The sequence below is a fragment of the Nerophis lumbriciformis genome, linkage group LG18 (assembly GCF_033978685.3).
Source record: "Nerophis lumbriciformis linkage group LG18, RoL_Nlum_v2.1, whole genome shotgun sequence".
NCBI lineage: Eukaryota > Metazoa > Chordata > Actinopteri > Syngnathiformes > Syngnathidae > Nerophis > Nerophis lumbriciformis.
In genome coordinates, this window is record NC_084565.2 from 17,325,203 (window position 1) to 17,338,630 (window position 13,428).

The following is a 13,428-nucleotide window of genomic DNA, read 5'->3' on the forward strand; positions in this document are numbered from 1 at the left end:
AACTGTCATATCAAATAATGCAGTTATACTGTCATTATGAGTAAAACCCAAGTTTTGTATTTGTAAACCTTACCAAAATACCTGATTCTGGTAAAACCCATATAGATTCAACATTACAGGCAGTTTAAGACGAATTGCAAGTTTGGTTTAGGAGTTTGGTTTTGGAATGATGTTTATATTACTTTTATATTTAGTTTGAAAGTTATACCATCATATTGAGTAAAAAAAAAAAAAAACTTTTGTCTTTACAAACCTTACAAAATATTTTTTTCTAGTAAAACTCACAAAGATACATTTCTCCAGGCATTATTAGCTATTTAGCATGTTTGGTTTAGGAGTTATGTTTAAATAACTGTTATTTTGAATATGGCAGTTATGTCATTATGAGTAAAACCCAATTTTTGTATTTGTAAACCTTACCAAAATACCTGATTCTGGTAAAACTCACATAGATTCAATATTACAGGCATTTTTAGATGTATTGCAAGTTTGGTTTTGGAGTTATGTTTATTTAACTTTCATATTTAGTATGACAGTTCTAATGTCATATTAAGTACAAAAACTAACTTGTGTCTTTACAAACCTTATAATTTTGTATTTATTTTTTTCCCAGGAAAACTCTTAAAGATACATTTCTCCAGGCATTATTAGCCATTTTGTATTCGTGGATTAGGAGTTACAATATGTTTAAATAACTGTCAGATTGAATGTGACAGTATACTGTCATAATGAGTAAAACCTAATGTTTGTATTTGTAAACCTTACCAAAAATACCTGATTCTGGTAAAAATTCAGCATGGTTATAAAAATAGTGACAGAGAATAGAACAAGGATGGACAATTCAACCCTTAACTCAACAATGAGTAGATGAGTGTTATGTGTGTGTATATGTGTAAATAAATGAAAACTGAAATTCAAGTATTTATTTTATATATATATATATATATATATATATGTATATATATATATATATATATATATATATATATATATATATATATATATATATATACATATATATATATATATATATATTAGAGATGCGCGGTTTGCGGACACAACCGCGGAGTCCGCGGATTATCCGCGGATCGGGCGGATGAAATTAAAAACAATAAGATTTTATCCGCTCGCGGGTCGGGTCGGGCGGATTAATTAGATATTTTTTTTATTTTTTTATTTTTTTTGCGGGTGGCAGTTAAACCAATTCGGAAATATATATACATAGTTAAATGTTGTTACCCACATACGAAAAACGAGCAGGCACCTGCTGCATATGCCACAACAGAAGAAAAAAAAAGAAAAGAGATGGACACTTTTACGGAGCGGAGAAGGGACGCCTCGCCGGGGTCCGGGACCGAGGCCCCTTCCCCCGAGAGGGCCCCACCGGGAGCCGTAGCTGAGGCGATCCGTGAGAAGGGCCCGACGCACGTCCAGGGTCACTACCGCGCCCACCGCACCGACACCCCGTCTCGTCCGCTTTCGCAGTGCGCTCACGAAAGGGGTGGGGCTCACCCTGGTTGATATAGAGAGCAGGACGGTGGCCATGGAATTTCATTTAAGGTTTGTGATAAACCATCAAACTCATTCGTTAAAAGGACTCTATAGTAATATAAAGCAAATTTTTCTGGACATTATCATGCAAGAAAAGTTTATTTTTGGGATCGCGATCACCGCATAATGATTTTTAAAGGTTGCATTACATTAACTGTCCCATGTGATCAGCCAGTGCGATTGGAAGTCCATGCTCAATTATTGCCTCCGTAAATAAAACTTCGGCATTTATCACATCCAAAGAATCTGTTTGGGCGACGAAAAACGTTGAAAGTTTTCCACTTGTATCGCTAGCAACGGCATTAGACTTGTGTTTTTTTGTCCCAACGTGGTCTTTTACATCGCTAATTCCTCCGTGTCCGATCGAAAAATCTTGTCTGCACAAGGTGCAATTCGCGTAGTTTTCACCCTTTTTTTTTTTTTTTTATTAATATTAGATATATAACAACGGGCGGATGGCGGGCGGGTGCAGTTCTGATCAAACGTTACATCGGGTGGATGGCGGATGGTTGACGACTTTCTGACGCGGTTGCGGATGAAATAAATTGCCTATCCGCGCATCTCTAATATATATATATATATATATATATATATATATATATATGTCTTATATCTCCTGATGATTGAGGGAACCCCTCATGAAACAGGCCTGTAGAGATGAAGTAGTCTTGTGATTTTTTCCCCCACACATACATGTATATATATATATATATATATATATATATATAGCTAGAATTCACTGAAAGTCAAGTTTTTTTTAATATGTGTGTATATATAAATATATATATATATATATATATATATATATATATATATATATATATATATATATATATATATATACATATATATATATATATATATATATATATATATATATATATATATATATATATATATATATATATATATATATATATATATATATATATGAAATACTTGACTTGGTGAATTCTAGCTCTAAATATACTCCTCCCCTCTTAACCACACCCCCAACCACGCCCCCACCCCACCCCCGACCATGCCTTCCCCACCCCCACCTCCTGAAATCGGAGGTCTCAATGTTGGCAAGTATGAGTTTAGGAGTTATGTTTAAATAACTGTCATAGTGAGTGTGGCAGTTACACTGTCATATTGAGTAAAACTAACTTGTGTCTTTGCAAACCTCACAAAAGAAAAGGTTTCTAATAAAAATCACAAAGATACATTTCTTCACGCATTATTAGACATTTTTCATGTGTGGTTTAGGAGTTATGTTTAAATAACTGTCATATTGAGTGTGGCAGTTATACTGTCATTATGTGTAAAACCTAATTTTGTATTTGCAAACCTTATAAAAACAACTGATTCTAGTAAAACATAGATTCAATTTTACAGGCATTTTTAGACATTTTACATGTATGGTTTAGGAGTTGTGTTTGAATACATTTTTTATTGCTATTTTCGTTAGGGCAAGGCCGACCGGCAGGAGGCCACGGGGAAGACCCAGGACACATTGGGAAGACTATCATTCAAGTACCTTGGGGTGTGGGTGGATATGACGCTGCACGTTTAGTTCCTCTTCCAGCCGTCAGTTGGAACTCTGCCAAAGTTTAGATTGTTTCCTCCGACGCCTCCCGCCGGTGTCCTGACGACACCTTTAGGTCCTGCCGGGAGGAACACTGTGACACTCACCTTTTCTTCTTTTGAGGAAATCCATGTGATTTGCATAAGAATGCAAATCACATGGATTTAATATAAGCTGGACTGGACTGTTAACACAGACCACTTGTACAGGAAAGGACAGAGCTGTACTTCCTGAGGCGGCTGTCCTTTGTCCCACATGCCATTAGACTGTACAACTCTTCTCTGGGGGGAGGGGGGCTACTAGGATGACAGGGGATGCAAATCAATAAGAGTGCAATATTTTTTCAAAACATGGTCACTACTGCCTAGTTTCTCTTGTTATATTCTTATTTTACTGTTATATTTTTATTCTCATTGTTGCTTTTTATTTTTATTCTATTGTAATATGTTTCTATTTTGTTTCAATTTATACCCCCATTATTTACTTTTCACTTTTTACAATTGTGTACAATACTGCTGGAATTTAAATTTTCCTGAGGGAACTCTCCTGAAGGAATCAATAAAGTACTATCTATCTATCTATCTATTTATGTCTCCTGGCTGGCCTGTAAATGCCTCAGGATCCCCCGAGAAGAGCTGGACAAAGTGGCTGGGGAGAGGAAAGTCTGGGCTTCTCTGCTTAGGCTGCTGCCCCCGCAACCTGACCTCGGATAAGCAGGAAGAAAATGGATGGATTTAGTATGACAGTTATACTGTCATATTAAGTAAAAAACTAACTTGTGTCTTTGCAAACATTAGAAAAATATTTTTTTTCTAGTAAAACTCACAAAGATACATAACTCAAGGCATTATTAACCATTTTGCATGTGTGGTTTAGGACTTATGTTTAAATAATCTATGAAATATGAGTGTGACAGTATACTGTCATAGTGAGTAAAACCCATATTTTGTAATTGCAAACCTTATGAAAACAAATGATTCTACTAAAACTCACATGGATACAATATTACAGGAAATTTTAGACATAATGCATGTTTGGTTTTGGAGTAATGTTTATATAACTTTCATATTTTGTATGACAGTAATACTGTCATATTGAATAAAAAAAACTAACTTGTATCTGTACAAACCTTAAAAAATGTTTTTTTTTCCAGTAAAACTCAAAAAGAGACATTTCTCCAGGCATTATTAGCCATTGTGCACATGTGGTTTAGGAGTTATGTATAAATAAATGTCAAATTGAATGTGGCAGTTATACTGTTATTATGAGTAAAACCTAATTTTTGTAAATGTTTACCTTACCACAATACCTGATTCTGGTAAAACTCACATAGATTCAATATTACAGGCATTTTTAGACATTTTACATCTTTTGTTTAGAGTTGTGTTTGAATACATTTGTATTGCTTTTTTCATTAGGGCAAGTCCGACGGGCAGGAGGCCGCGGGGAAGACCCAGGACACATTGGGAAGACTATGTCTCCCGGCTGGGCTGTCGAACGCCTCGGGATCCCCCGAGAAGAGCTGGACGAAGTGGTTGGGGATAGGGAAGTCCGGGCTTCTCTGCTTAGGCTGCTGCCCCTGCAACCGGACCTCGGATAAGCGGAAGAAAATGGATGGATTTAGTATGACAGTTATACTGTCATATTAAGTAAAAAAACTAACTTACAAAATATATTTTTTCTAGTAAAACTCACAAAGATACATATCTACAGGCATTATTAGCCATTTTGCATGTGTGGTTTAGGAGTTATGTTTAAATAACTGTCATATTGAATGTGGCAGTAATACTGTCATCATGACCTAATTTTTGTAATTGTAAACCTTACCAAAATACCTGATTCTGGTAAAACTCACAAAGATTCAATATTACAGGCATTTTTAGACAGATTACATGTTTGGTTTTGGGGTTATGTTTATACAACTTTCATATTTAGTATAACAGTTATACTATCATATTGAGTACAAAAAACAAACTTGTGTCTTTGCAAACCATACAAAAGATCATTGTTTTAGTCATTTTGCATTTGTTGTTTAGGAGTTATGTTTAAATAACTGTCATAGTGAGTAAAACCTAATTTTTGTATTTGCAAAAACCTTACAAAAACAACTGATTCTAGTAAAACTCACATGGATGCAATATTGCAGGCATTTTTAGACATGATGCATGTTTGATTTTGGAGTTGTGTTTATATAACTTTCATATTTAGTATTACAGTAATACTGTCATATTGAGTAATAAAAACTAACTTGTGTCTTTACAAACCTTACAAAATATTTTTTTTTCCTGCAAAACTCACAAAGAGACATTTCTCCAGGCATTATTAGCCATTTGGCATGTGTGGTTTAGGAGTTATGTTTAAATAACTGTCAGATTGAGTGTGACAGTATACTGTGAGTAAAACCCATATTTTGTATTTGCAAACCTTACAAAAACAACTGATTCTAGTAAAACTCACATGGATACAAAATTACAGGCATTTTTAGAGATAATGCATGTTTGGTTTTGGAGTTATGTTTATATAACTTTCATATTTAGTATGACAGTAACACTGTCATATTGAGTAAAAAAAACTAACTTGTGTCGGTACAAACATTACGAAATATTTTTTTTCCAGTAAAACTCACAAAGAGACATTTCTCCAGGCATTAATTGCCATTGTGCATGTGTGGTTTAGGAGTTATGTTTAAATAGATGTCAAATTGAATGTGGCAGTTATACTGTCATTATGAGTGAAACCTTTTTGTAATTGTAAACCTTACCAAAATACCTGATTCTGGTAAAACTCACATAGATCCAATATTACATGCATTTTTAGACGGATTGCATGTTTGGTTTTGGAGTTTTGATTATACAACTTTCATATTTATACTGTATATTACCATTGAGTAAAAAAAAAAACTAACTTGTGTCTTTGCAAACCTTACAAAAGATCGTTATTCTAGTAAAGACTTAGACTTAGACTTAGACTTTCTTTTTATTGTCATTCAAATTTGAACTTTACAGCACAGATAAGAACGAAATGTCGTAGTGCAGGATAAAAAAGCAATAAGGTGCATATTTCGATACATAAATATAAATAAATAATATATAAATACTATATATATATATATATATATATATATATATATATATATATATATATATATATAATAAATAAATATATATAAATATATATATAAATAGATAAATAGATTACTGTGCAGATAAATATATTGCACTTTTTCCACATGCGCCCACGTTTATGGGTGTATGTTATATTGTTTATTTCATTCCAGCGAGTTAATTCATTTTGAGGGGAGTTTAGGAGATAATTTAATTATGATGCGTTCAAGAGTCTTACGGCCTGAGGGAAGAAGCTGCTACAGAAGCTGGAGGTTCTGCTTCGGAGGCTGCGGAACCTCTTTCTAGAGTCCAGCAGTGAAAACTGTCCTTGGTGGGGGTGGGAGGAGTCTTTGCAAATTTTCTGAGCCCTGGTCAGGCAGCACTTTTTGCCATCTCCTGGATAGGAGGAAGAGGAGTCCTGATGATCTTTTCCGCCGTCCTCACCACTCTCTGGAGATACTTCCAGTCTGAGGCACTGCAGGCTCCAGTCCAGACAGAGATGCTGTTGGTCAGCAGGCTCGCTATAACAACGATACATCTCTCCAAGCATTATTAGCTATTTTGCATTTGTTGTTTAGGAGTTATGTTTAACTGTCAAAGTAAATAAAACCTAATTTTGGTATTTGAAAACCTTACAAAAACAACTGATTCTAGTAAAACTCACACAGATACAATATTACAGGCATTTTTAGACATAATACATGTTTGGTTTTGGAGTAATGTTTGGCGCAGTGGAAGAATGGCCGTGCGCGACCCGAGGGTCCCTGGTTCAATCCCCACCTAGTACCAACCTCGTCATGTCCGTTGTGTCCTGAGCAAGACACTTCACCCTTGCTCCTGATGGGTGCTGGTTAGCGCCTTGCATGGCAGCTCCCTTCATCAGTGTGTGAATGGGTAAATGTGGAAGTAGTGTCAAAGCGCTTTGAGTACCTTGAAGGTAGAAAAGCGCTATACAAGTACAACCCATTTATTTATATATAGTATGACAGCTATACTGTTATATTGAGTAAAAAAAACTAACTTGTGTCTTTACAAACCTTACACAATATATTTTTTCTAGTAAAACTCAGAGACATTTCCCCAGGTATTATTAGCCATTGTGCATGTGTGGTTTAGGAGTTATGTTTAAATAAATGTCAAATTGAATGTGGCAGGTATACAATATAAAACATGAGACAAAATAAACATGTTGGATTATGTACTGTAGCACTTGACTGGTGCTCTTAAAGAGACAGTAGTCAATATAAGACATTAGACAAAATAAACATGTTGGATTATGTACTGTAGCACTTGACTGTGCTCTTAAAGAGATAGTAGTCAATATACGACAAAAGACAAAATAATAAAAGTTGGATTATGTACTGTAGCACTTGACTGGTGCTCTTAAAGAGATAGTAGTCAATATACGACAAAAGACAAAATAATAAAAGTTGGATTATGTACTGTAGCACTTGACTGGTGCTCTTAAAGAGACAGTAGTCAATATAAGACATTAGACAAAATAAACATGTTGGATTATGTACTGTAGCACTTGACTGGTGCTCTTAAAGAGATAATAGTCAATTTAAGACATAAGACAAAATAAACATGTTGGATTATGTACTGTAGCACTTGACTGGTGCTTTTAAAGAGACAGTAGTCAATATAAGACATTAGACAAAATAAACATGTTGGATTATGTACTGTAGCACTTGACTGGTGCTCTTAAAGAGACAGTAGTCAATATAAGACATTAGACATAATAAACATGTTGGATTATGTACTGTAGCACTTGACTGGTGCTCTTAAAGAGATAGTAGTCAATATAAGACATAAAACAAAATAAACATGTTGGATTATGTACTGTAGCACTTGACTGGTGCTCTTAAAGAGATAGTAGTCAATATAAGACATAAGACAAAATAAACATGTTGGATTATGTACTGTAGCACTTGACTGGTGCTCTTAAAGAGATAGTAGTCAATATACGACAAAAGACAAAATAATAAAAGTTGGATTCTGTACTGTAGCACTTGACTGGTGCTCTTAAAGAGACAGTAGTCAATATAAAACATTAGACGAAATAAACATGTTGGATTATGTACTGTAGCACTTGACTGGTGCTCTTAAAGAGATAGTAGTCAATATACAACAAAAGACAAAATAATAAAAGTTGGATTCTGTACTGTAGCACTTGACTGGTGCTCTTAAAGAGACAGTAGTCAATATAAGACATTAGACAAAATAAACATGTTGGATTATGTACTGTAGCACTTGACTGGTGCTCTTAAAGAGACAGTAGTAAATATACGACAAAAGACAAAATAATAAAAGTTGGATTATGTACTGTAGCACTTGACTGTGCTCTTAAAGAGACAGTAGGCAATATACGACAAAAGACAAAATAATAAAAGTTGGATTATGTACTGTAGCACTTGACTGGTGCTCTTAAAGAGACAGTAGTCAATATAAGACAATAGACGAAATAAACATGTTGGATTATATACTGTAGCACTTGACTGGTGGTCTTAAAGAGATAATAGTCAATATAAGACATAAGACAAAATAAACATGTTGGATTATGTACTGTAGCACTTGACTGGTGCTTTTAAAGAGACAGTAGTCAATATAAGACTTTAGACAAAATAAACATGTTGGATTATGTACTGTAGCACTTGACTGGTGCTCTTAAAGAGACAGTAGTCAATATAAGACATAAGACAAAATAATAAAAGTTGGATTATGTACTGTAGCACTTGACTGGTGCTCTTAAAGAGACAGTAGTCAATATAAGACATAAAACAAAATAAACATGTTGGATTATGTACCGTAGCACTTGACTGGTGCTCTTAAAGAGACAGTAGTCAATATAAGACATAAGACAAAATAAACATGTTGGATTATGTACTGTAGTACTTGACTGGTGCTCTTTAAGAGACAGTAGTCAATATAAGACATTAGACAAAATAAACATGTTGGATTATGTACTCTAGCACTTGACTGTGCTCTTAAAGAGACAGTAGTCAATATAAGACATAAAACAAAATAAACATGTTGGATTATGTACTGTAGCACTTGACTGGTGCCTTTAAAGAGACAGTAGTCACTATAAGACATTAGACAAAATAAACATGTTGGATTATGTACTGTAGCACTTGACTGGTGCTCTTAAAGAGACAGTAGTCAATATAAGACATTAGACAAAATAAACATGTTGGATTATGTACTGTAGCACTTGACTGGTGCTCTTAAAGAGACAGTAGTAAATATACGACAAAAGACAAAATAATAAAAGTTGGATTATGTACTGTAGCACTTGACTGTGCTCTTAAAGAGACAGTAGTCAATATACGACAAAAGACAAAATAATAAAAATTGGATTATGTACTGTAGCACTTGACTGGTGCTCCAAAAGAGACAGTAGTCAATATAAGACAAAAGACAAAATAAACATGTTGGATTATGTACTGTAGCACTTGACTGGTGCTCTTAAAGAGATAGTAGTCAATATACGACAAAAGACAAAATAATAAAAGTTGGATTATGTACTGTAGCACTTGACTGTAATCTTAAAGAGACAGTAGTCAATATACGACAAAAGACAAAATAATAAAAGTTGGATTATGTACTGTAGCACTTGACTGGTGCTCTTAAAGAGACAGTAGTCAATATAAGACATTAGACAAAATAAACATGTTGGATTGTGTACAGTAGCACTTGACTGTGCTCTTAAAGAGACAGTAGTCAATATAAGACATAAGACAAAATAAACATGTTGGATTATGTACTGTAGCACTTGACTGGTGCTCTTAAAGAGACAGTAGTCAATATAAAACAAGACAAAATAATAAAAGTTGGATTATGTACTGTAGCACTTGACTGGTGCTCTTAAAGAGACAGTAGTCAATATAAAACAAGACAAAATAATAAAAGTTGGATTATGTACTGTAGCACTTGACTGGTGCTCTTAAAGAGACAGTAGTCAATATAAGACATTAGACAAAATAAACATGTTGGATTATGTATTGTAGCACTTGACTGTGCTCTTAAAGAGATAGTAGTCAATATACGACAAAAGACAAAATAATAAAAGTTGGATTATGTACTGTAGCACTTGACAGGTGCTCTTAAAGAGACAGTAGTCAATATAAAACATAAGACAAAATAATAAAAGATGGATTAAGTACTGTAGCACTTGACTGTGCTCTTAAAGAGACAGTAGTCAATATAAGACATAAGACAAAATAAACATGTTGGATTATGTACTGTAGCACTTGACTGGTGCTCTTAAAGAGACAGTAGTCAATATAACACATAAGACAAAATAAACATATTGGATTATGTACTGTAGCATTTGACTGGTGCTCTTAAAGAGATAGTAGTCAATATAAGACATAAGACAAAATAAACATGTTGGATTATGTACTGTAGCACTTGACTGGTGCTCTTAAAGAGACAGTAGTCAATATAAGACATTAGACAAAATAAACATGTTGGATTATGTACTGTAGCACTTGACTGGTGCTCTTAAAGAGATAGTAGTCAATATACCACAAAAGACAAAATAATAAAAATTGGATTATGTACTGTAGCACTTGACTGGTGCTCTTAAAGAGACAGTAGTCAATATACGACAAAAGACAAAATAATAAAAGTTGGATTATGTACTCTAGCACTTGACTGGTGCTCTTAAAGAGACAGTAGTCAATATAAGACATAAAACAAAATAAACATGTTGGATTATATACTGTAGTACTTGACTGTGCTCTTAAAGAGACAGTAGTCAATATAACACATAAGACAAAATAAACATGTTGGATTATGTACTGTAGCACTTGACTGGTGCTCTTAAAGAGACAGTAGTCAATATACGACAAAAGACAAAATAATAAAAGTTGGATTATGTACTGTAGCACTTGACTGGTGCTCTTAAAGAGACAGTAGTCAATATAAGACATAAGACAAAATAAACATGTTGGATTATGTACTGTAGCACTTGACTGTGCTCTTAAAGAGACAGTAGTCAATATAAGACATAAAACAAAATAAACATGTTGGATTATGTACTGTAACACTTGACTGGTGCTCTTAAAGAGACAGTAGTCAATATAAGACATAAGACAAAATAAACATGTTGGATTATGTACTGTAGCACTTGACTGGTGCTCTTAAAGAGACAGTAGTCAATATAAAACAAGACAAAATAATAAAAGTTGGATTATGTACTGTAGCACTTGACTGGTGCTCTTAAAGAGATAGTAGTCAATATAAGACATAAAACAAAATAAACATGTTGGATTATGTACTGTAGCACTTGACTGGTGCTCTTAAAGAGACAGTAGTCAATATAAAACATAAGACAAAATAAACATGTTGGATTATGTACTGTAGCACTTGACTGGTGCTCTTAAAGAGACAGTAGTCAATATAAGACATAAGACAAAATAAACATGTTGGATTATGTACTGTAGGACTTGACTGGTGCTCTTAAAGAGACAGTAGTCAATATAAAACAAGACAAAATAATAAAAGTTGGATTATGTACTGTAGCACTTGACTGGTGCTCTTAAAGAGACAGTAGTCAATATAACACATAAGACAAAATAAACATATTGGATTATGTACTGTAGCATTTGACTGGTGCTCTTAAAGAGATAGTAGTCAATATAAGACATAAGACAAAATAAACATGTTGGATTATGTACTGTAGCACTTGACTGGTGCTCTTAAAGAGACAGTAGTCAATATAAGACATTAGACAAAATAAACATGTTGGATTATGTACTGTAGCACTTGACTGGTGCTCTTAAAGAGATAGTAGTCAATATACCACAAAAGACAAAATAATAAAAATTGGATTATGTACTGTAGCACTTGACTGGTGCTCTTAAAGAGACAGTAGTCAATATACGACAAAAGACAAAATAATAAAAGTTGGATTATGTACTCTAGCACTTGACTGGTGCTCTTAAAGAGACAGTAGTCAATATAAGACATAAGACAAAATAAACATGTTGGATTATGTACTGTAGCACTTGACTGGTGCTCTTAAAGAGACAGTAGTCAATATAACACATAAGACAAAATAAACATATTGGATTATGTACTGTAGCATTTGACTGGTGCTCTTAAAGAGATAGTAGTCAATATAAGACATAAGACAAAATAAACATGTTGGATTATGTACTGTAGCACTTGACTGGTGCTCTTAAAGAGACAGTAGTCAATATAAGACATTAGACAAAATAAACATGTTGGATTATGTACTGTAGCACTTGACTGGTGCTCTTAAAGAGATAGTAGTCAATATACCACAAAAGACAAAATAATAAAAATTGGATTATGTACTGTAGCACTTGACTGGTGCTCTTAAAGAGACAGTAGTCAATATACGACAAAAGACAAAATAATAAAAGTTGGATTATGTACTCTAGCACTTGACTGGTGCTCTTAAAGAGACAGTAGTCAATATAAGACATAAAACAAAATAAACATGTTGGATTATATACTGTAGTACTTGACTGTGCTCTTAAAGAGACAGTAGTCAATATAACACATAAGACAAAATAAACATGTTGGATTATGTACTGTAGCACTTGACTGGTGCTCTTAAAGAGACAGTAGTCAATATACGACAAAAGACAAAATAATAAAAGTTGGATTATGTACTGTAGCACTTGACTGGTGCTCTTAAAGAGACAGTAGTCAATATAAGACATAAGACAAAATAAACATGTTGGATTATGTACTGTAGCACTTGACTGTGCTCTTAAAGAGACAGTAGTCAATATAAGACATAAAACAAAATAAACATGTTGGATTATGTACTGTAACACTTGACTGGTGCTCTTAAAGAGACAGTAGTCAATATAAGACATAAGACAAAATAAACATGTTGGATTATGTACTGTAGCACTTGACTGGTGCTCTTAAAGAGACAGTAGTCAATATAAAACAAGACAAAATAATAAAAGTTGGATTATGTACTGTAGCACTTGACTGGTGCTCTTAAAGAGATAGTAGTCAATATAAGACATAAAACAAAATAAACATGTTGGATTATGTACTGTAGCACTTGACTGGTGCTCTTAAAGAGACAGTAGTCAATATAAAACATAAAACAAAATAAACATGTTGGATTATGTACTGTAGCACTTGACTGGTGCTCTTAAAGAGACAGTAGTCAATATAAGACATTAGACAAAATAAACATGTTGGATTATGTAC

The 13,428-nt window shown here is 33.8% G+C and overlaps 1 protein-coding gene across 1 annotated transcript in view; it reads right to left on the reverse strand.

Moving 5' to 3' along the window:
- Positions 1-3,143: 3,143 nt before the first annotated feature.
- LOC140679559 (uncharacterized) overlaps positions 3,144-13,428 on the reverse strand; it is a 32,992-nt gene continuing 22,707 nt past the window's right edge. The window contains exons 2-3 of the mRNA XM_072915150.1: positions 6,461-6,724; positions 3,144-3,197 (exon numbers count right to left, since the gene is read on the reverse strand). Coding sequence (XP_072771251.1) covers positions 3,144-3,197; positions 6,461-6,724 — 318 coding nt within the window. The remainder of the gene's footprint in view (positions 3,198-6,460; positions 6,725-13,428) is intronic.